Source organism: Acanthochromis polyacanthus, chromosome 14 (genome assembly GCF_021347895.1).
Source record: "Acanthochromis polyacanthus isolate Apoly-LR-REF ecotype Palm Island chromosome 14, KAUST_Apoly_ChrSc, whole genome shotgun sequence".
In the NCBI taxonomy this organism is placed as follows: domain Eukaryota; kingdom Metazoa; phylum Chordata; class Actinopteri; family Pomacentridae; genus Acanthochromis; species Acanthochromis polyacanthus.
Window position 1 is genome coordinate 31,616,536 of NC_067126.1, and position 24,883 is coordinate 31,641,418.

The following is a 24,883-nucleotide window of genomic DNA, read 5'->3' on the forward strand; positions in this document are numbered from 1 at the left end:
TTTGTTTGCTGTACTGTCGTTACTGTTGCGTTCAATTTTGCCAATTAAAAACTCACGCAAAGGTCAAGGAAAATCTAGTTCTTTACCTTGTTAATGTGTCCATAGGGGTTTTTAAATGGTAGAAGATGCATCTTATGCGAAAAAAGAAATGATTTTAAGCCATTTTAAAGCAGAAAGGGATTATTTTCATGAATATTCCTTCTGAATGTATAAATTTGATAGAGATGAGCTTTTAGTGGTTTAATTGATGACCTGAGAGGGAGTTTAATTATGGTGTTTAAAATTGTAATATTTTAACCAGTATGTTCTTCAACATCTCAGATTGCTTCATTTAGTTAAGAGACCATTTCATTCAGGTTTGTCCACATTTGATGTCTTCATTTGAGGTGCCTGGGAAAGAGGGAAGCAATACAATCTGGGTAGCAGAAGAAAAGAAACTTTAATCAATTGAATCTGCATTGTTGAAAATATTAAGATTAGACTTCTTACCCCACATCTGGGGGTGTGTACCCTCAAAATTCTTTCTCCTACAAGGTCACATATTAAAATATATATAAATCATAACAGAATGCAGCTTTCCTGTTACAAAACAAAATTTAAAATCCTGAAAAGTGTCATCTTCCCTCACAAAGAATCTTACTGCACGAGTTTGAAAAGTACAATATTTACTTTTGAAATAAAGTATAATTTTCTTGTCTCAAGTGTTCTTAGCATTTTAGTAAATACTTAAATATTTGTGAGTAAAAAACAGATGTACAGTATAGGGGACAAAACAAGACTCAGGTACTTATAAAACAGTTCTGAGATTCTGCCCCAGAAAGTTTCACCATCGTTAAAATCTTAAAAGCAAGCACAAAGAATACAATACTATACTAAATTTTAGATAAAGCAAGCAAAGATGCTCTGGAGAAGACTTTGCGCACCTTGACAGAACCTTGATGGAAAATCAGTGCAACTCTGGACAGAAATAAATGCTGTGACATAGCAGAAGCTTATCGAAACGCTGCCACAGCGAATGTGTGTCATTGTCAGAGCTAAAGGCAGTCCAATGAAATATTAGAGAGTCTATTTTTTTTTTTTTTGGAGAGCAGAATATAAAGCTGATTTAAAGATTGAGTTATGGAGCAAGTCAATCTTAATTTAAGCACAAAAGTTATAGAAAGTAACACCAGCCAACGTGGATATTGTTTATTCGTGTTTTTCCTACAGCATAAATTTATCTTGGTTTTCAACAGTTTTTACTTTGCGTCTAACTTTTTCAATTGTAATTAGCTCAAGGGCATTCTAGTTATGTTCTTTTATGATGATAATTTGCTTGCTGAGCATACCTCTATGTAAAAAAAAAAAACTAAAAACTAATCTAAATAAGTTGATAATTAAAAGTTTGGCTTCAAACTAAAAAGTTTTTTTTTTTTAGTGATATAATAAGTTAATATAATACTAAGTTAATCCATAGGCTTTAAACAGTGCAGGTTTGGAACAATGGTTAGGTCTAGACCAGATTTGGGATGAAGATGGGGCTGTAAATGCTCACAGGGTCTAAGAATCAGACTAATTCCTGGACAGGTTTTCTGCAGGTCAGATGAGGAAGAATCTGGGGTGCCAATAAAATCACAATGTGAAGGATAATCTCCTTAAACAGTGTTCATTTTCGACAATTTGGTTTAATTTGTATTATATTTCTGTCACTGGCATAGTGACAGCTCCTTTAAGATGCATTTTACATTGAACAGGGATCAACTGTTTCTACCTCGGGGTAAACTTTGGCCAGGAGGTTAATCTGGGACTTGTATAAAACCTTGGGAGGCTCATGGAGGTTTGCCCTCGTTTTTCCAGCAGGGGGAGCTGTTGCCATCATTATGGGGACTGGACAGTTGCCAGTTGGACCAGCGTTGGTTTCTGCTTCAAGTTGTGCAACCAGTAAAACTGAAATCAGACGACGTCACATGAGATTTTCCGGAACTCCTGGCTGTTTTCTGAGAGTTTGTCCTGAACCCGGTGTCGAGCTGCACCGACGGAGAGCCGCTCTGAAGCCCCCAAACTTCTCCCTGAATGTCGGTATGTATGTTTACAAAGTTAAAGTCTGACTTCATGCGGAATTCACGTGTTTGGAACTTTTACTGGCAGCAACGTGAATGAGAGGAATCTGAGTTCAAGTTGGCTGCATGGAGTTAAAACAAGGATGTGTTTTGATGTCCGGCTGCTCATTTATGTGCTACATTATATACTTAACTATAAAGTGTATAGGTATAAGGTATACTATAAGGTTATAAGGTATTATAAGGTGTTTATAAACGGGTAGTTCAAACAGATAAAATCCACTCTGCTTTAATTGTACTCTTACTGATAGAGTAATTTTAAATTGTGTGATATTTTCTTGTCTCTCAACAGTCATTCTGGTGTAAACAGCTCAGATGCATCTTTTATATACCATGCACAGTGAAGTTAGTGATTACTGTTTATTAATGTAATTATAGCATGTGATGAATTGCAGCTTTGGAAATGATTATTACATTGCTAAGTCTACATTAACAGGCCTTCTGCACTGATAATTCTGTTATAATTCTGTCATAGTGGTTAAATAATTACGCCATTTTCTGAAAGACATGAAAACATCTGATAATAATTCCATACATACCAAAATTAGTGTTATATAAGATGTATTGAAACTGTGAAATTGACACTAGATGGCCATAATTTGACCATATCCTTAAGCTAAATGTGTAAAATCAACAGTTAATCCAAACTAAATAACGTTATCCTACAGTAGCCCTTCGTCTACGAGAAATCAAGGAATCCTGGACCCTTTCTTATGCCTTATTTCTATACTGTCTGCATGTATTATATTCTATTGGCACCATTTGCATCTTAACCTTTTCCTTCTATCAGCATCATTTGCGCCTTATTTTCTCTTATGTGTGATATGTGTGGGCTACTGGATTACTCAGTGTCTACGCTGCTTGAAAAAGAGAATCGCGAGAAGACGCTGATCTTGGTGGATACAGCGAGAGATCTATTGCTAACGGGCTTGGAATCAGCAAACCAGCCATCTATTATGACCCTAAGAAGAAGACAGAATATGTCTTCATCAATAAACTGCATGGCAAGCGGCAGAAAACGCTGGCCACAAAGGTCTGATAATTATTTCAGAGGCTGTAAAACCACACTGCTGCCTGTGAAGATGTGAAACAGCGGCTGACCTCACTGTCTGCTGTCACCAAGTGATTAATTTTTCATTTAGCTTTGATTACAGTAACAACCTGCGGTTTGACATATGGCTATCAGGCCCTTATTGTTACAGTGCTTACACCAGTGTTTGCTATTAAGTGAGAAACTGGCAGCAAGGACTGCAGGAGTGCTACCATATCCCAGTAACCCTGGCTTCTTGAGTGGTCAGACAATACTGGGGGGGCCGATCCACTGAGCAAATTGCTGCAAGGCTAAGTATAGAATGAATACAAGTAAATCAGCAGAAAGCAATGGCTCCCCTCTGTGACAATGGAGGCATTTCCCACTGTGACGGATAGTAATCCCAATGAAGACCCAGGTAACAGCCTTTTAAAAGCCATAATTGCTCAGCTGTAAATGGGAAACCTATGAACAATGACAGAGCTACAATTTCCTGTAATGATGGAATTATTTCTTTACAAGATGCTTTTATGCTGTTACAGACAAACAAAGGGATGTGATAATCAGCATGTGTGGACTCTGGTTTGGAGGCATTATACTCCTAACCCCGGCTTGCACACATAACATCATGTTTGGCCTTTATGCGTGCAGGAAGAGCTCCTTTTTTAGTTGGAAAGATAAAGAGAATATGAGCATCTCTCCGAGACAGAGGCAGTTTATCATGGAACTGTTTACTCTCTCTCTGCTTGTGGCCTTACTTGTACTGAACCCGGCAGACCCTGCTGGAATAGTCTGTGACTTTGGCTGCGTGATCACAGCATACCAGGCATGCCATCGTCCTTATTCAAGCAGTCTGGACCCCGAGAGCTCACTGCTTACTGGTACCAGTGATGAGGACTGTATGTGGAAAAGAGGATGAGACAGGGGATGGCCAGTTAAAATATCACACTAACGCTAGATGCAGAATCAGCCAATGGCACAGCAGCCTGCTTTGGAGTCCCGTTTAACCTGCGGTCACGCTCGCAAATGGCGTGTTTCCCAGTGAAGCAGTAAGTTACTTTTACCACCCAGGACTTTGTTGTGAACTTTCTTCCTTTCCCCTCCTCAGAAGCTGAGCCGGAGCTCAGCGTCATTACGAGATGTCGTCTCCCGGCGCGTCTTTCGTGCAGATCAAGTTCGATGACATCCTCTTCTACGAGAACTGCGGCGGCGGCAGCTTCGGGAGTGTGTACCGAGCCAGGTGGATCTCCCAGGACAAAGAGGTGGCGGTGAAGAAACTGCTCAAGATTGAAAACGAGGTAGGAGTCGTAATTGCCTGGGCTTTTCATATACTTTTTAATTGTCAGTATTGTAATCATTTTAATTGCTACCCCATTTAGCGGGATGTGGTGACTTCTGTACCCATCACTCATGGTCATTATACTCCCCCACTTTGAGAAATCTGCGGCAAAAGAAACATTATTGCCAAATGAAAGAACGTATTTGGCCCAATTACAGCTGAGACTGTTCTTGAAATCCCATTGAAAGCACGGGCTCATTGTCTTAAACACAAAAAAAGAATTATCTTTGAAATCTTTTCAGGGAAATTGTATTACATTTGTTGGCCTGTGATAGGATGTTCAGAAAAATTATTCATCGTTTCTTTTATGAAATTGTAAAAGATCACAGATATCCATTCAACTTCACTCAAGTGTTGGAGAGATGATTGTTCAGTGAAAATAATAATGTAATCCTTTCACACTCAACCAATTGTTCCTTTAATTATAGTGTTTGGTTACAATTAAATGAACTCATTTTGTCAGGTTTCTGTTCATTGAAGAAATGGTAACACATGAGGCTCTCTGGGCCAGAATTATATATTAATATATCTCTGTGTGTACTCTGTCTTATTTATAGCCGTGCATCCACAGTTTTAAACTCGACATGGATATTTCAATGTGTATTTTATGGATCACTGTAAATTGTTGTATAATTATTCATAGTCCTCTGGGGATGAATCCTACTGAGTTTGGTGATACTCAGACTTTTCCTCCAGCACCACCAGGAAGTTCTTGTTTGAGTTTTTTTTTTAAATTAATTAATCTTTCATCAATATCTTCTCAATGAATTAGCGCAAACTTTTCAAACACTTTGGTGACTTCCTGGTTCTTCTGGTGTCACCTGAATGATTTGGGAAATATGTGCAATTGTGATTTTTCTGACAGATATTGTGGTTTCATTTGCCATATCATGTCCACTTTCAATCAGCATCAAAAATCTGACTGTTATGTAAGAAAGATGACATGTAGTTATGTGACTGTTGACATGACAGTTTAAGCTCTGGATCAGACATGCTGTATAACATATATCCTTAATTGCAGCCTTTGGTATTTGCTAATTTCATTGTTTCAAATTGTGACTTTGGTTTAAAATAGATTAACTGCTCAGTCTTAATGTCGCCATGTGATCTACATCTGTAATTTTTAACTGAAATGCCTCAACATGTCCGCCATGAAACTTCGTACCAGTGTTGTGCCAAAAACTGCCTGCTGTCCACAGGAGGACTTATCCATTTGTTTCTGCGTTATTTTACCTGCTCAGATTATAAACAATTCTGTTGTTTTTATTGTTGAAATAGCTTTAAAGGACCAGTTCATGTTATGTAAAATAGTTTTCCACTTACCAAAAAGTGATTGCAGACCCTTCATTGTCACTGAAATGTTAGTAATGCAGCAAAATGACTTGAGCTCATTCGTGAGGGTTGTATTGTAAGGATTATAGCCCATAGATTAGTTGATTAATTGCAAAAGACATCATTTCTTAAAACATATATATTAAACTACTACTACACAAACTGTAGGGTGGCATAGCTCAGTGGGTAGAGCGGCCGGTTCGATCCTCGGCCCGTCGTGCTCATGTCGAGGTGTCCCTGAGCAAGACACCGAACCCCTAATTGCTCCTGATGGGTCATGGTTAGCGCCTTGCATGGCAGCTTCCGCCATCTGTGTGTGTGAATGGGTGAATGTGTCGTATCATGTAAAGCGCTTTGGGTACCTTGCAGGTATAGTAAAGCGCTATATAAATACAGACCATTTACCATTTAAACTAACTTGTAATTTATGTCAATTGCAGGATGAAAAACGATGTCAGGCAGCAAACACACACATCCTAAACAGCTCAAACAATTTTATCATATGTCTGTGTAGATTCTCGGGTCATGGTAATCGTAGGAGCTTCAATAGAGGTTCTTGAAGACATTTCACCTCCATCCAAGAGACTTCTTCAGTTCAAACTGACTAATGGGAAGTTACATAATTTATGATCACTTCAGCTCACATGGCTAATGGTTCATTAACGAACCAGGACTCACATGCCTCAAGGTGTGAAATGTTGTGAAACCAGGTGGTCCACCAACAATGACAGCAATCATGGTGAAGGAGTGGTCAGTTTACACAACAAAGGATGTGAATCTGGCAAGTCAGGAGTGACTCAAGATGTGGATGTTGGCAAAACTTTCTGGGGAGGTCTTATCACTGTGTTATTGGTTTTTGATAAAATGATGTGGTAGAATTTTGTAACTCCCCATTCGTCAGTTAGAACTGAAGAAGCCTCTTGGATGGAGGTGAAATGTCTTCAAGCGAAGTCCATTTGATTTCCACTGAAGCTCCTAGGAATTTTATCATCTGAAATGTCAGGCTTGACTGCACAACAAACTGCATTTTTTTGGTCACAATTATTCCTTTACAGGAATTGCAGATTTATGTAACGAAACACCTTTGCTGTTACCATGGACATAAAGTTATGTGTAGTTGCATTTTATGACTGTTTTAATCCAGATAAACTCATTTGTTGGTGCATAAAAACTGGGTGATCCAGTTTCCTAATGAGGGGTGCAATCAGGTTTGGGCAGATGATCGCTTTTTGGCCCAACATCCAGTCATCTTTTTTCATCTACAGTAGTGCAATTATGACATCAAAATCAAAATTTTCTAACATTATTTTACTTTGTGTAAAATAAATCTAAATGAAGCAAGATCGAGAACATAAATGTGATGCTTCCTCAACACCAGCCTGTTAACATGCTAATGCTAGCAGTTAGGTCAAACCATCACATTTAGCATTATTTATCTGCATTCTAATTTGTTATTTGGGAACCTCCATTAATGATTAAAGTTCCAGCTATGTTTTCTTGTGTTTTTTCTTTGTGCAGGCTGAAATCCTCAGCGTCCTCAGCCACCGGAACATCATCCAGTTTTTTGGTGCAATTGTTGAGGCTCCCAACTATGGCATCGTCACCGGTGAGTTCTATAAGTTATAACGCATTACCACCACTCCTCATCTGTTTTCAGCGTAGTTGGTATCAATAATCTGCAGTATACAACAGAACTACTGGACTACATCATGATGGAAAATGCAGCAGCTGAATCTGTTTGCACCAGTCGCATAGTTTGCTCAACACTGAATGGCACAGAGGTTTCTATGGAAGCATGAGTGAATGCCAGAGGCTTCAGGAAGTACACACATTCATACAGTAGTTGTGTGCCACTGTTTTTGTTTTTTCTTTTTTTGTCGAGGTCAGATGCTGGGTAGAAAAAAGCAGCTTATAAAGCTTGTATAGCTGTGGACTGTTAGAAAACAGGGGGCCAATCATGCTTCTGCTCAAACTTCCATGCAGCAGATTGTCCTGTGGAGAAGTCATTTACACGCTTATTGTTACTCCGCTTGGATGTTTGGCCTTCACTGTGCAGAATGATGCATGTAGGAGGCTGTTTTCAAATGATGTGGCTGGAGGGCAAAGGTTTCTATGTTCTTATATGGGCATGTAGTTCACATGTAAGAAGTGTGAAAGCCTGTTGTGAACCGTTATGCAGCTTTCGCAAGTGCCATGTGGAAACCCACAGTCTCTGTTGTGTATACTGTTTGGGTAAACCTTTCTGTGTAGTAGGAGCCATCTTGAGTCCAGCAGTTAAACAAAATGTGGTCGCTTGTTCATAAATACTGGATTTTTTTAAAATTTGTGAAAGGGATTAAATGTAATCAAAGACAATAATAACAAGGAAATCAAACATTTTAGTGGACAAACAAATCAGACAGTTTAATTATACTGCTGCTGTGCTACAGTTTTTCTTATTTTAATACAATTTATTTGAGCTCTGCTCCATGATATAATAAATATGTGAAGGTGGATTTAGGAAAATCAGCTGGATTGTTTGGTTGTCTTTGGCCTTTATGCTGACTTGCTGTTTGCTGTACATGTGATCCCCACAAATCTCAGGTTAATGATAATCAACTGCACAGGTAGAAAATTATATATAATTAGGACATTTCTGATCAGTAAAACTCAGAAAACACTTGAAAAGTAACTGTTTTCCAGAATCCAATGAGACATCTTCAGATCTTTTTATTTGTTTGGTCTTAAATCAGAGATGTGTTTAGACTTGGGCGAACTAAGCAGTTCCTTAAGGAGGAATGTCTCATGGAATTAATTTCTGATGCCTGTGCTGTGACCTTTCTATGTAAACTGCTTTCACATAATGTGGATCTTTGCAAACAAAACTTTGACTGATTTTTAGGGTCAACATCAGTACCAGTGTAAGCTTTTTGATTAACATTTATTGGCTACAGATCCAGATTTTTGCCTCTGAAATGACATCCAGCCATCTATCTACAAGCAGCGTCCAGTTTCTGGCGATTATACCACAGCGAGCAGCAGTGATTGATGTGAGCAGAATGTTGTTGTGCTTCTATTTCAGTGACATTTAGCTGGTGAAACAGTGTTACAGTGCAGCTGAACACTACTGCAGATGCACCCTGTCACCTTAAGAATTTCCTAGAATGACTGAAGGATATTATTAAGTACAATAAAAATATTCAAGGAAGCAATATTTTGTCAACGCGGAGCCATTCAGCTGTAAAACAAACATGTCTGAAATATGCATTGTAAGTTGATGATGCTGAAAAAAGTAATCAAACATAGAATTAAAGGGAATATTAGATGATAACACATGCGCTGGATATCTATAAGCTCACGTAATATATGCACTTCAGGAAAGAAATTATAATAACTTTGTGTTCCATATCAGAGGTATAGATGGTGTTGATGGCATGTCTTAGATCAGAAGAAGAGTGAATATTATCTAACTGGTGTTGTTGATAAAATGTTCTAATAGAAAACATCGGCCTCCACAGTGAACGTCCAGTGCACGAAAATATCCCAAAACAACCGTTAATCATCCATTAATCAATGAATTGATTCAGCCCTACTGGTAGTTGTGACTTTGTTTGCTGCTTTAAAACTGAGGACCATTCCTTGTTTTCAGAAAAGCAAAACAAAAGAGGCTCTATATCTTGAGACAACAATCTATCAGCACCAACTGAAAGTTCACGAGACAGCCCTACAGCAGCAGTTTAGTATAAATAGCTGATACTGTGTGTAGACTGGACGTCGTGTTAAAGGCTCTTAAACATGTTTACTCTCTCAGCAGATGAACCAGAAGATACAGTTTTTGTTTGTGGTGTGTTTGGGACGTTTCCCCTCAGCCCAGATATGTCTGATGTTTCCTCTTGTTGTTGTTACAAAGATCGCTGCCTGATAAGGAAACAGTAAAACATGTTGCGAATGAAAAATGTAACAGGCTCGCTCACATCCTGAACAGGGAGTATCATCTCCTTTCATCATGATAACAATACACAGCTTCCCACTTTGCTGCTTTAACACACAAAAGATCTTCTTTGTTGCTTTGGTCAGGAAACCTGATAAATACAAGCCTGCAGGTCACATCTGTCCTCAATAAATGTTTAAAGTAACTTTGATTTTTTCCCCCCAAACAATCAGAAGTATAATATGAATATTTTCTTGGGGGCTTTATCTTTTTGATGTGTGTTGTTGGAGGCAGGCGAAAGGGAAACACTGACAGATTGTAGTTTTGCTTTTCTTTATTTACTTTCATAGAAATTTTATACAAAGAGTGCTGCGTTTGTTGTGCGATTTTTCACAGCTGCCTGAGTTTATTGATTCCTTTATAAATCTTAAATACACAGGCAATTATTCGCATTTCAGATGAAGTGGAAATGCGCAAATTGAATTCTCAAAATAAAAAATAGCACCCGTAAACGAATAAAGAAAACATGTCAGGTCGATTCAAGAAGAGATAATCTTTGTTGTCCTTCAAGGGAGATTTGATGTGTAGCCAATTTTGAAGCAAACTGATATCACAAGAAAGTTAGGGCACCCACATAAACCAATAATACACAATAATGCAGTAAAAATAATAACGATAATGATATTAATAAATAGTATGTAAAACTACGAGAGATCATATGAAATGTGATTTGGCAGTATTGGGGTATTTATATTTATAAACAGAGGCAATATTAGCACTTGGTTGTAAAAAATATTAATATCAGTCTACAACATGCTCAAAAATGGTAAATGGTAAATGGTCTGTATTTATATAGCGCTTTACTATACCTGCAAGATATCCAAAGCGCTTTACATGATACGTCACATTCACCCATTCACACACACATTCACACACTGATGTTTTGTCAAAAACAAAAGAGTTTGTTTTTTTTCCCCCTCATCCTTGCCACTCTCCATTCAAGTATCCTGGCTCTCAGGAGGCGTTGTTCTTTGGAGAAAGTAGCATTTTGGAAGCTTCTGTCGTGACAAAAGAGTCATCAAAAAGGAAAAAAAAAAAACTTATATGCATAGATTTCCTGTCAATAACATCAAGATATAGATTTTTCTGCCCATCACAGCCGCTGAAATGCTTTTAAATTTAAAGGTCCTACATCTGTCATTTAGAAATTTGCCAAAAAGAAGCCGTTTGCTCGATACAGTGGAAAAATCAAAAAGGGTACAAACTAGAAACCAGCAGTGACTCATTTGCAATCAACAGTCACATGATGATAATACGAGGCCTATGTGACGGAAATGGGTTGAACTGCAGGCTGTGTTTGCACAGAGCAGATAGGAGGCAAATATTGAAACAAATTAAAATGGAAGTAGTAGAATATCAACAGCATGTAGAGCTAGCTTTTTTTTTTTGCTGTATTTGAAGCAATTATGGGCGAAATGTTAATTCTGGTTCCCTTTTTCTTCAGCTTTTGTATATATATATATATAAAAAAATCAACAAAATTCAACTTCAGTTTTGTGCTGTTTCCATAGAGGTGCAGGACTTTATACTGCAGTGAAAAATGAGCCCAGAGTTACTAAAAATTAACCTTGCCAGCAAGTTGATTTCTCGCGATATTTGTGAGTTCACAAATCTCTCAAGAAACCATCTTGCTCCGCTCCCGCATTCACTGTTTGTACAGAGCCAAGTTGGCACGGGCCAATCACGCAGCAGTATTCGTGCGTGGGGTGGGATATCCGGGTGTGAAGACGACACCAAGTGCCAGTAGATCAAAACAAACATGGCAAAGGAGGACAACGATCGTGTAGATGCTGCTATTAAGTCAGTTTTAGCTGAATCTTGTATCGCTTCTTTGAAGGAAGAACAACGAGAGGCGCTTTGCGCATTTCTGGATGGTAAACATGTTTGTGCTTTTTTACCTACGGGTTTTGGTAAGAGTTTAATCTACCAATTGGCTCCGCTCGTTGTGAAGATCCCGCGATTGGCTAAAAACAAACTTGTCAGAGGCGGGACATACTGTTGCATTGTCCAATCCATGCCTCTTTCCTCCGAACGGATTTACATGGAGCGGTCCCAGATTGATATTGTGGAGTACTATGAAGTACTACACAATTATTAATCTGGCTATTGCCAGGTTAAATAAAAATGTGTCATGAGCTGTCGAAGCCCAGAAACTAGTTGAGGTGTAGAAGCTTAACTGTTGCTTAACTGTTGGGCAAGTGAGACTTTATAAGGATTAGAGATTAAAAGTTTAAACGAAGACTGAGACTATTGTGAGCAGAGTATTCAGGTGAAACCAGCGTGTCCGTGCAGTAGTTGTGTTAAAAGTTACCAACATTGCATCAGAATTACCAGTACTGCAATTTACAACTCCATTTAGCAGACACTTTTATCCAAAGTGATGTACATCTGAGACCAGATACAACACAAGCAATTATTAAAAGTTCTGCGTTGATTACAGAATTATGGATAAAACATCTTGATGCATGGCTGTAAAGGAGCCATAGTATTTCTGGACCTGTGAAAAAAAAAAGGTTTTGTTGTCAAGCAGCTGGTTGGTATCTCTATTTATCAAGGCAGAATGTAATTAGCACAAGATCCAGAAAAAATGTTTATGGTGCTGTGCGGTTTCCACATTCATCAGCTCTGTTATAAATTTCCTCTGACGGATGACCAAGCCAATATCTATAACCTATTTGAGAAACCAGTTTGTCTCTGTTGACCTGCAGGACTTTGACAGTATCTGCTGTCAGTCTGTGGCCTCATAAACCTAATGAATTTCACTGGGTTATTGTTTCAGGATGAAGGTACATTTGCTATTCAAACTCATCACTGGGTGTTTTTTTTGTTTCACGCAAGGTATTTAAAACTCTTCTGTGACATTAGGCTAAAAATAAAAGAGCAGTTTACCACAGAGCTGCCAGTTTGTCATGCTATTTATGGACTGGAGATGTGCTTCCTGAAGTGCAAAGTGCAAAAGCAGACATGTCTTAACATGCACAGGTGAAGTAGCTGCATTAAAGCGCTATTATAGCTCTACTAAACATTCAGTGTCTGCTGCCGACTAGCTTTTACTTTGCCCACATGAAATTCAGGCTCATAATAATAAAAATCCTTGGTGTATTTTATGGTGGTTAATTAGGTCTTGGTGCCTGTGCATGTTTACAGTTCTGTGTTGGGACATGATTGGGTTATTATGCACAAACAGATGGTTCCTGCTATTTTAGCTGCTGCTTGTTTATCTTTATTTAAACACTTTGCTTCACAAGATGGCCTTCATCCACAGATAGTGAAAATGTTTTTGTGCCCATTCCACGCATCTTTCATTTACAAAAGGCTTCATCAAAGCTTTCTGTCTGGGTCTTGGACAGTCTTGTGGAGGGGATTTTGCGAAAGGCTCCGTGATTGTCAAGATCCATACACTTGTAATGGGCCATTAAAAGTGTACAAAAGCTTTGGAAACTGAGCAGAAGGGATTTTTTTGGGGGTTTAGAAATATCAGGATTTAACAAACACGTCCCAAGACTACAAGGAGACTCAGCGTGTTCAATTATACCATGATAAGCTGAGCTCCTCCACAACATCAGGCCAGTTATAGCAGCTGTTATGGCCACAGGTATCTGTGTGCCGTCTGGTTTCTGGGTGGTTTTCTGTTGGGCCTTTGTGTGGGAAAATTGCATGTGTGGGTTCAGCTGTGGCTGTTTCCAGAGTCTCTCCAGGAACCCCAGCTGTGAGCCATTCCAACAAAGACTCAGGAGTTGACAACCTGCACTGCAACTTTGTTCTCCCTGCCTCCCGGCCGTCATGACTGGGCCACCCTCCAGCTCACCTCCTCCTAACCAATCGGACCAGCCATCACCACACCTGCAGAGTGTATATATCTGTCACCATGTTCTTGGTCTGGGTGGCTGGTGTTTGTGACCAGTCTGCCCTGGTGCCTCTGTGTGTGATCATTTGTTTGCATTTTGATGAGTTTTGGTCTGTAGGTATGTGTGGTTGGGTTGGTGGGTATCGTAGACCACTTCAGTCTGTAGATACTCATGGTGAGTGCTACAGACACTGTGGGCTTAGTGAAGAAGCCATTCGAGTTTTGAGTCTTCGTTACCTGTGTGGTCAATATGTGTGAATGTGAGGCGGTTTTGTTGAGTTTGTTTTTGCACACTTTGTATTAGTTTTTGTTACTGGTGGTGGGTGTTGCTGATGTAGTTATGTTTGGCTAGGGGGTTTTGTTTTGGGTTTAGATAAGATGGGGAAACTCTGTGAGCCTTCATTTGGTTTTATTCTGTTCTTTGATTTAGCAACACTCACCAGTTTTGTGTTCTGTATTGTCACTCTTATGTTCCTTTCGCCACTAAACAATAAATCCCTTCACCTCAACCAATAACATCTGTTTTTTTGTTGCATCCAACCAACCCCAAGAGGCTGGATCGCAACAGCAGCACTTTTCAGTTGTTGTAATGTAATGCTGTCACATGCTGCACTCACTATATACTTAATGCAACACTCAAGACACCAGTTTGCCACTTTAAGATGTGTTACTTTTCCCTCCATGTGTGTTGATTCATTTTATTTACTCTCAGTGATACAAACTTGTGTTTTTCATGTTTCCTCAGAGTACGCCAGCGGTGGCTCGCTGTACGATTACCTGTCGAGTGATGAGAGTGAGAAGATGGACATGGGACAGGTCATGACATGGGCTGCACAGATTGCCAGAGGTAAGTATGGGATTTCTTTGTGTCTGTGATTATAATCGAATAACAAAAAGTCACAGTAGCAGGGTTGAAGCTTTAAGTCACTGAAAGAAAGCTCTGGTTTGACCTCTTTATAGCTACAGAAAGAAACAATATTTTACTATTATGTAACATAGTTGGACAACGATTTCAGAACAGAAGAGAGTTGGTGAGACGTTTAATTTCATTTCACTTTTATCATTTATTTTACATGGATGGCTCTCATACTTGAGCCTGAGTTTAGTTTAAGTTCAAGTTTGTTTATTTGGAAACAGAATGTTTTTCTGATGATCTTCCCAAAAGATATACAGGCTATTTGATGATTTTAAAAAGGCAACTTAAAATTTGGGGGGGGAAACAAGACTCGTACCAATCAGCACTTACAGTTATTACACACAGATTAATACCTAAGCCAGTAAAACACACACCCATCAATGAAACATGCCAACAAGAACATGATTAAATGGTAGCACTCAATACAAGACAAGACAGGATAAAATAAAGCAAAGAAAGCATTTAAATAAAGAAAACACCGAATGAAATCCATATAAATACAGTTTTTGTATCTGGGATGTGTAACTGAATAGAAGAGGTGCTGTTTTTTTAAATTTTGGAAAGCAAACAGGTGTAGTAAACTAAAGGACCGATACTATTGTCATTTTGAGTTTAACTTTACGTCTCTTTTGAGATCAACAGTTTATCCATATGTCCATGATATATTTAATTACAGCCAATTTTGAAGATTTTGGGGCTGATACCAATTTTAGATTCTGATATTTCTGCCGATAATCTGCACATATGTCTTATTGAAAAGGGGAAATGGTGGGGTCATTGTTTAGTAAATTTCCAGCAATGCATTTAACAGTCCAGTTTGCAAATTACAGTGAAGACGCTGCTCGACTCCGCACCGCTGCCTGTTCAGCTGTGATACTCTGCTACATGCGCTGCAGACAGTACCGAGTATATTCTAAACAGTGGAGTTTAGAAGCTACTCCACTGGACAAACTATGTCGTAGTACCATTTTTAAATTACTCCAAGCAACTTTTTCTGGATTATGATCTGTAAAAATGGACATTTTCAGCAAATACACTGATACCATAGAAGGCTGATATCCATCTGAATCATTCAGGATCTGTAAATGAAATTTCAAACATGACCAGCTGGTTAAATCAGATTTTTTTGATAAGAAACAGCTGTGCAAATAAACACATTTGACTTTTAGCTCCTAGCTTAAGTCTTCCTTAGTTGTTGTCTATAATGATGTTGACCCTATCAACCAGCATTTGTGTGTTTTACTGTGTGCGGGATGGCTTAGGCTGTGTAAGTGTTCTTTTCTCAAGAAATATAAATAACAGGAGTCAGGAAGTCTTTGCTAATGCATTTGCAACCATTGAACATTATCAGCTGGAGGACATATTTTTTGTCTCATGTTTTGTCTCAGAACCACCAGTTTACGTCAGAGTTTTCAGTGATCTTCCTCTGAAAATCTTCTCTGTATTTCTGCTTCAGGAATGCACTATTTACATTCAGAGGCCCCTGTAAAGGTGATCCACAGAGACCTAAAATCCAGGAATGGTAACTGACTTTACTTCTAACTGATTTCTTTCAATTATTGTTTGCTATTTTATGTCAGTACCTGCTTTTATTAACTTTTTAAAAATTTCTCTTCCAGTGGTTTTAGCTGCAGACAAGGTTCTCAAGGTGGGTTTTAATATGATTTATAATCTGGAGTTAATCAGATACCTAAAAGACTATGCAATAAACTATATCTATTATCCTCCTGTTTACCGAAACAGTCATAATTTATCTGGGTTTGAAAGAAATATGAGCATGAAATACTGGTATGCTATTTATCTGCAGTATATGGACACAAGAGGGCAGTGACTAACTTGGCATGTACATGAAATCAATGACTGGGTTTCTGCTGCATGTTATTAGAGGTGCATTAGTGGATGAGGTTAGGGGAAAGAAACATTTAAAAAGAAGTCCAGATCCATAATTTCATTTAGTGTTGTCTTTGAGTCGTGTTCTTTTCTTCTACTACTTTATTATCATTTCTCATTCTGTCTTTTTGTGACATGTCAACAAGAAGTTCCCATTTTGCAATAATTTTTTTACCACAAAACGGAGCTATTAAGATACTGTATGAGGGCTCTATTACATTATGTAAAACTATTCAGTCGCTTCAGACTCTGTAGGGACATTCTGTATCTGACGTATCACAGAGCCAGATTTTCTGAAACGACTGGAGTGTACTACATTTAATTTGCCTGTGACACTGCAGTGACTAAAGCAGCAGTTGACTCCAGACCTAAATTATATGATTAGAGTTTCACATTTGTAGCATTTACGATCATCGCTTTCAGCTCAACTAAAAATCTGCATTACTGGTGTGACTGTTGCATATTAAGCATTACACACACTTAGTTTGTGAACAACAGGCTGCTAAATTAACATTTTAACTTACCTGCAGCATTTGTGTAATTTCTGTTTTCATCACTTCAGATCTGTGATTTTGGGGCGTCTAAGTTCCTGACACACACAACACACATGTCGTTGGTGGGCACGTTTCCCTGGATGGCTCCGGAGGTGATCCAGAGTCTGCCTGTGTCAGAGACCTGTGACACCTTCTCCTATGGCGTGGTGGGTGACAAAAAATAAGGAGTTGAAGCATGATAGATAGATGGATTGATTCACGTCTGATGCAGTTGTTAATTCAGAATTATGTGGAGAATATTTGGGACACATATTTCCTTCTCCACTTGTCCAGCTTGGCCTTATTCTTAAACTTAAATGATTTACACAAAAGCTCCCAAACAGTAATACTTTGGTCTCCACTTCACACTGATTTAGAAGAGCTTCAGCTGTTGCCAAAGGCCTGGATTTTACTCTATTTTAGCTGCAGACATCACAATGCATAATTGTTCTTGTTATACTACTTTCTGGTCTGCCTAAAGGCCACTTGGAGGACTTGTTCCTATCATTCCAAACGTCCCTCTCCCCACCAATGTTCTTTCCTCCCAAGGGAATTCCAAGGTGCTTTCATGCAAAATAAAATGTTAGCCACCAAAGAGTTCTGGGTCCCGGGATCTTCTCTAAGTTGAACATGAAAACTTATAATCAGATGCATTAGCCACCTCAACTGGGTCCTTTCAATATGAAGAAGCTCCCTTTAGATGTCCAAGCTGTCACACTATCTCTGAGCCAACCAACTGAGGAAATTTATTTCAGTTACTACCCAGTGCTCATGACCATGGGTAAAGACTGGAACAAAGAGACTGGTAAATCGAGAGCTTTTGGCTTCTGACTTAGCTTCATCTCCAAAACAATGGTCAGATACAACACAAATTGCATCGTCTGTGGTTTCCAAACTTCACATGCCTCCCTCACACCTACAGTGGTGGAAAAAGGTTTTAGACAGCCTTAAAATTTTACACTATCTGAAATATTATCATAAAATATTTGTTGAAAGCGTTTGAAGAGGTGTGGCTGCATTAGACAGACAGAAACAAATAAAAATAATATTTTTTTGTTTATTGTTCACAAGAAAAACTAGCAAAATATGTCAGTTCTCAACATTGTTGGTATCAAATTCAACAGAGAATGTGTTTAAAACTGTCCAAAAAATAAATAAATCATCACATCATCAGATTAATATTTAGTAGTCCAGTAGAGCTCTAATCCTGGCTGGCATGTTCCCCACGAGCCTATGACGTTTTTCTCCACATTTTGGACAACATAATTAACTATGACGTTTATTTCCACATCCTAAACTGACATTTTGGTGACATTTTGGACGACTTACTTAACTATGATGTTTTAATGACGTTTTGGACGACACACTAAACTATGACGTTTTTCCACATTTTGGACGACATCCTAAACTGACATTTTGGACGACTTACTAAACTATGAGATTTTTGTGACATTTTGGGCGACATACTAAACTATTTTAAAAATTTTTTCCACATTTTGAACAACATACTAAACTATGATGTTTCTTGTCCGTTCTCGGACGACATACTAAACTATGACGTTTTTTGTCCATTTTCGGACGACAACACGGATTGCTTACATACTTCCTCACAATTGTTGTTAAAGCACAGACTAAAGGTGCTTTAAATTTAAAACATCTGCTTTTAACCTCTACCATTTCTTCCATGTTGTTTCAACCTTAGTTCTGACATTATGCTTTCCACAGATGTTTCAGGATCACGACTTCTCAGCTGTGTGGATTCTCATGTGGGCTTTTAATCGATGACTACGGTTGAAGCTTTTTCCACAGGTTCCACAAGAATATGGCTTTTTTTTTTTCAGTTTTCGAGCGACATATTAAACGCTGATATTTTTTCAGTTTTCGGACGACATACTAAAGTATGATGTTTTTGTCCATTTTCGGACGACATACTAAAATATGACTTTTGTTGTCCATTTTTGGACAAAATACTGATCTGACATTTTTTTGTCCATTTTAGGACCACATACTAAACTGACGTTTGTTGTCCAATTTTCGGACGACATACTAAACTAGGGCGCTGTTGTCCATTTTTGGACAAAAAAATGACTCCATTTTCGGACGACGTACTAAACTATGACGTTTTTTTGTCCGTTTTCGGACGACATACTAAACTATGACTTTTTTTGTCCATTTTCGGAAGACATACTAAACTATGATGTTTTTTTCCGTTTTCGGACGACCAACAACGTTTGACGTTTGTTGTCCATTTTTGGACAAAAAATTACGTTTGTTGTCCATTTTCGGACGACATACTAAAATATGACGTTTTTTTGTCCATTTTTGGACAACATACTAAACTAGGACGCTGTTGTCCATTTTTGGACAAAAAAATGACTGTCCATTTTCGGACGACATACTAAACTATGACGTTTTTTGTCCGTTTTCGGATGACATACTGAACTATGACTTTTTTTGTCCATTTTCGGAAGACAGACTAAACTATGATGTTTTTTTCCGTTTTCGGACGACCTACAACGTTTGAAGTTTGTTGTCCATTTTTGGACAAAAAATTACGTTTGTTGTCCATTTTCGGACGACATACTAAAATATGACGTTTTTTTGTCCATTTTTGGACAACATACTAAACTAGGACGCTGTTGTCCATTTTTGGACCAAAAATGACTATTTGTCCATTTTCAGACGACATACTAAACTGTGATGTTTTTTGTCCGTTTTCGGATGACATACTAAAATATGATGTTTTTGTCCATTTTCGGACCAAAAATGATGTTTCTGGTCCATTTTTGGACGACATACTAAAATATGACGTTTGTTGTTTATTTTGGGACGACATGCTAAAATATGATGTTTTTTGTCCATTTTTGGACGATGTACTAAACTATGATGTTTTTTGTCCATTTTCGGACGACATACTAAACTATGATGTTTTTTGTCAGTTTTCAGACGACGTATTAAATTAAACTATGACTTTTTTTGGTCCATTCTTGGACGACATTCTAACGTATGATGTCTTTTATCCATTTTCGTGCAACATACTAAACTGTGACGTTATCATCCATTTTTGGGAAAACGACGTTTTTTGTTCATTTTTGGACGACATACTAAACTAGGACACTGCTGTCCATTTTCAGAAAAAAAGGCCTTTTTTTGTGCGTTCTCATACGACATATTAAACGATGACGTTTTTTGTCCGTTTTCAAACGACATACTAAAATATGACGTTTTTTTCCATTTTCGGACGACATACTAAACTATAATGTTTTTTCCATTTTTGGACGACATATTAAACAATGACGTTTTTTGTCAGTTTTCGGACGACATACTAAAGTATGATGTTTTTTGTCCGTTTTCGGATGACCTACTACAATATGATGTTTGTTGTCCATTTTTGGACAAAAAATGACGTTTGTTGTCCATTTTCGGACGACATACTAAAATATGACGTTGTTTGTCTGTTTTCGGACAACATACTAAACTAGGACGCTGTTCTCCATTTTCGGACAAAAAATGACGATTTGTCCATTTTCGGACGACGTACTAAACTGATGTTTTTTGTCCATTTTCGGACGACATACTAAACTATGATGTTTTTTTGTCAGTTTTCGGATGACGTATTAAACTATGACGTTTTTTGTCCATTTTGGACGACATTCTAACCTATGACGTCTTTTATCCATTTTCGTGCAACATACCAAACTCTGACGTTATCCATTTTTTGAAAAAAAAATGATGTTTTTTTGTCCATTTTCGGAAGACATACTAAACTAGGACGCTGTTGTCCATTTTCAGACAAAAAATGACTTTTTGTCCATTTTCAGACGACATACTAAACTAGGACGCTGTTGTCCATTTTCAGAAAAAAAGGCCTTTTTTGTGTGTTTTCAGATGACGTATTAAACGATGACGTTTTTTGTCCGTTTTCGGAGGGCATGCTAAACTATGATGTTTTTTGTCCGTTTTCAAACGACATACTAAAATATGACGTTTTTGTCCATGTTCGGACAAAAAATGACTGTTTGTCCATTTTTGGACGACATACTAAATTATGACGTTTTTTTGTCCGTTTTCGGATGACCTACTAAACTATAATGTTTGTTGTCCATTTTCGGACGAGATCCTAAAATATGACTTTTTTTTCCATTTTCGGGCGACATACTATAATCTATGTTTTTATCCGTTTTCGGACGACATCCTAAACTATGATGTTTTTGTCAGTTTTTGGACGACATATTAAACGATGACGTTTTTTGTCAGTTTTCAGACGACACACTAAAGTATGATGTTTTTTGTCCGTTTTCGGACGACCTACTAAAATATGACGGTTGTTGTCCATTTTTGGACAAAAAATGGCGTTTGTTGTCCATTTATGAAGACATACTAAAATAGGACGTTTTTTTGTCCATTTTCGGACAAAAAATGACTGTCCATTTTCGGACGACATACTAAACTTTGATATTTCTGTCCATTTTCGGACCAAAAATGACGTTTCTGGTCCATTTTCAGATGACATACTAAAATACGACGTCTTTTATTCATTTTCGTGCAACACACTAAACTGTGAAGTTATTATCCATTTTTGGAAAAAAAAAGACATTTTTTGTCCATTTTCGGACGACGTATTAAACTATGACGTTTTTTGTCATTTGTCATTTTGGATGGCATTCTCACATATGATGTCTTTTATCCATTTTCGTGCAACATACTAAACTGTGACGTTATCATCCATTTTCGGACGACGTACTAAACTATGATGTTTCTTTCCGTTTTTGGACAACATACTAAACTATGATGGTTTTTTTTTTCCGTTTTTGGATGACATACTAAATGATGACTTTTTTGTCAGTTTTCGGACGACATACTAAACTATATGTTTTTTGTCCATTTTCAAACGGCATACTAAAATATGACGTTTTTGTCCATGTTCGGACAAAAAATGACTTTTTGTCCATTTTTGGACGACATCCTAAATTATGACATTTTTTGTCCGTTTTCGGACGACCAACTAAAATATAACGTTTGTTGTCCATTTTTGGACGACAAGCTAAAATATGACGTTTTTTTGTCCATTTTCGGACGACATACTAAACTAGGACGCTGTTGTCCATTTTCAGACAAAAAAATGACTTTTTGTCCATTTTTGGACGACATACTAAACTATGACATTTTTTTTTTCCATTTTCGGATGACATACTGAACTACAACATTTTTTGTCCGTTTTCGGACGACATATTAAACTGACGTTTTTTGTCCGTTTTCTGACGACATAGTAAACTATGACGTTTGTTGTCCATTTTTGGACGGCATACTAAACTCGGACGCTTTTGTCCATTTTCGGACAAAAAAATGACTTTTTGTCCATTTTTGGACGACATACTAAACTATGACGTTTTTGTCCATTTTTGAAAAAAAGACGTTTTTGAGACATTTTCGGACGGCATACTAAACTATGACTTCTTTGTCAGTTTTCGGACGACATACTAAACTATGACGTTTTTATCCATTTTTGAAAAAAAGACGTTTTTGAGACATTTTCGAACGACATACTAAAGTATGACATTTTTCTGTCCATTTTCGGACGACATACTAAAATGTCGTTTTTGTTCATCTTCAGACAAAAAAAGACTTTTTGTCCATTTTCGGATGACATACTAAACTGTGACGTTTGTTGTCCGTTTTTGGACAACCGCAGACTCATGCTAATGACCACCATTAGTGCACGAGGGCTCAGTTTCAATGACCCCCACCAATACTCACAACGACCATCGTTGAGTAGTCAGTTGAGTTTTGGTATTGGTTGTTGGACTAATAGCCCTGGACACACCTCACAGAGGTTTAACACTAGGAGTTCCAGCCATGAGCCCTTTGGCACATATATCTCTGCACCCCATAGAAGACCTCCTTGGCACTAATCCTTGGTTTACAGACATTTTTGTTATGACAACGAGGCACTAGTGTGCAAAAGCTGGGATTTCAAGTGTTGCTCACCAGCCATTATCAGGGACAATGCTCACATTCCTCAGAAATGGTCCTCATTTCAAAATGAATAGATAGTAGCCAGAGCCATCTGGCACAGTTCTGGGAGTAAAAAAAACATGTCAAAACCTGGGATTTCTAGTTTTAAAAGCTGAGGCAACATCAACCACCACCAGAACTGAAGAAGCCTCTTGGATGAGAGGTGAAACGTCTTCAAGGAACTTTCTTAATGTCCAGTGAATTGATTTAAACTGTACTGACAGTCAATAGAAACTTTGAGGTAGAAATGTACACAGAATTCTATTTGTAGGGGGTTGTAATTATTCATTGTGGATTTACTGATGATCTAGTGCCCTGGTAGTTGAGATAATGATGAGTTGTCATTTTGACATGAATTATTGCACATGGGTTGGTCACTTTGCAAAAGCGAACCAAATACACACCAAGCAATACTCAATGAGTATCTGCACAATTTGAGAATGGGTTTTGAAGGCCTGTATAAAGGCCCAAAAAAGGCCACCATTGTTAGTCCAGTGAACAGCATCATGCCACGTCTATCACATGAACAACGTCTCTGGGCACTGGGTATGGTGGAGGCCGGTTTGAGCTACAGTGATGTAGTCAGGCGTATGGGCTGTTCCCAACCCACAATCAGAAGCCTGGTCCAAAGCATGCACCGATGGATTGCTGCCTGCATCGAAGCAAATGGAGGCCATACTCGGTATTGATTGTTGTGACTTTGTGTTTGGCAGGTGCCGTTTTCTTTTGTGAAATTCTTTATTTTGAAATCATTCTTGAAACTTTAGATTTTTGTTTCTGTATGCCAATATGCTAAACAAATGATTCATATGAAGAAAATCCAGTTTCGGGCTTCAAAATAAAAATTATGTTGAAAATATGATCTCAAAGTTTCTATTGACTGTCAGTGTACTTTGGATAACCATGAACTGGATGAATGACAACCTAAACAGACACCAAACTATGATGTTTTTGTGACATTTTGGATGACATACTAAACTATGATGTTTTTTTCCCACATTTTGGAAGACATCCTCTGAAGTTTTTTTTTCTGAATTGTGTTCTTGAGGCCTTCAGTTTATTTTATTCATTCACAAGTAGAGAGGAAGACAATAAAGCAGGGACAACCTGCAGTAAGGAGCTGTGAGCTGGAATCGAACCCATGTTTCTTACTCAATCATGTTTATGAGTTACCCTCTCAACCAGTTGAGCTACTTGAGAACCCTTTTTCTGTCTGTAGGACAACAGACTAAACTATGACATTTTTTCCATGTTTTGGATGACACTATAATTCTTTTTCGCCACATTTTAGACATCCTATGAATTTTTTGTCAGTTGTTTTTGGGCCCTTTTGTTGATTTTATTCAATCGATCAAGTGAGAGGAAGACAGGAAAAACTTAAAAAGGGACATGAGCTGGAATCGAACTTGTGCCTTTCACACAGTGCTGTTTTTGAGCCACCCTCTCAACCAGTTGAGCTACCTGAAAACCTTTGGTCCCACATGTTGGACGACATACTAAACTGTGACGTTTTTGTCCATTTTCGGACGACATACTAAAGTATGACATTTTTGTCCATGTTCGGACAAAAAATGACTTTTTGTCCATTTTCGGAAGACATACTAAACGATGAGATCTTTTTTCCATTTTCGAATGACATACTAAACTATGACGTTTTTATCCGTTTTTGGACAATATACTGAACTATGACGTTTTCGTAAAGTTTCGGACAAAAAATGACGTATTTTGTCCATTTTCGGATGACATACTAAACTATGACATCTTTTGTGTATTTTCGGATGACATATTGAACTATGACTTTTTCGTGTCATTTTGGACGACATACTAAACTGTGACTTTTTTCCACATATTGGACGACGTACTAAACTATGACGTTTTAGTGACATTTTTGATGACATACTAAACTATGACA

At 37.9% G+C, this 24,883-nt stretch overlaps 1 protein-coding gene across 2 annotated transcripts in view; it reads left to right on the forward strand.

Moving 5' to 3' along the window:
• Positions 1-1,900: 1,900 nt before the first annotated feature.
• The window catches only part of map3k20a (mitogen-activated protein kinase kinase kinase 20a), a 40,674-nt gene continuing 17,691 nt past the window's right edge, over positions 1,901-24,883 (forward strand). For both annotated transcript variants that reach the window (XM_022198883.2, XM_022198884.2), the window contains exons 1-7: positions 1,901-2,058; positions 4,238-4,427; positions 7,319-7,406; positions 14,363-14,464; positions 15,990-16,055; positions 16,153-16,181; positions 16,986-17,123. In XM_022198883.2, the coding sequence (XP_022054575.2) occupies positions 4,269-4,427; positions 7,319-7,406; positions 14,363-14,464; positions 15,990-16,055; positions 16,153-16,181; positions 16,986-17,123 (582 nt within the window). In that variant the 5' untranslated portion in view covers positions 1,901-2,058; positions 4,238-4,268. The remainder of the gene's footprint in view (positions 2,059-4,237; positions 4,428-7,318; positions 7,407-14,362; positions 14,465-15,989; positions 16,056-16,152; positions 16,182-16,985; positions 17,124-24,883) is intronic.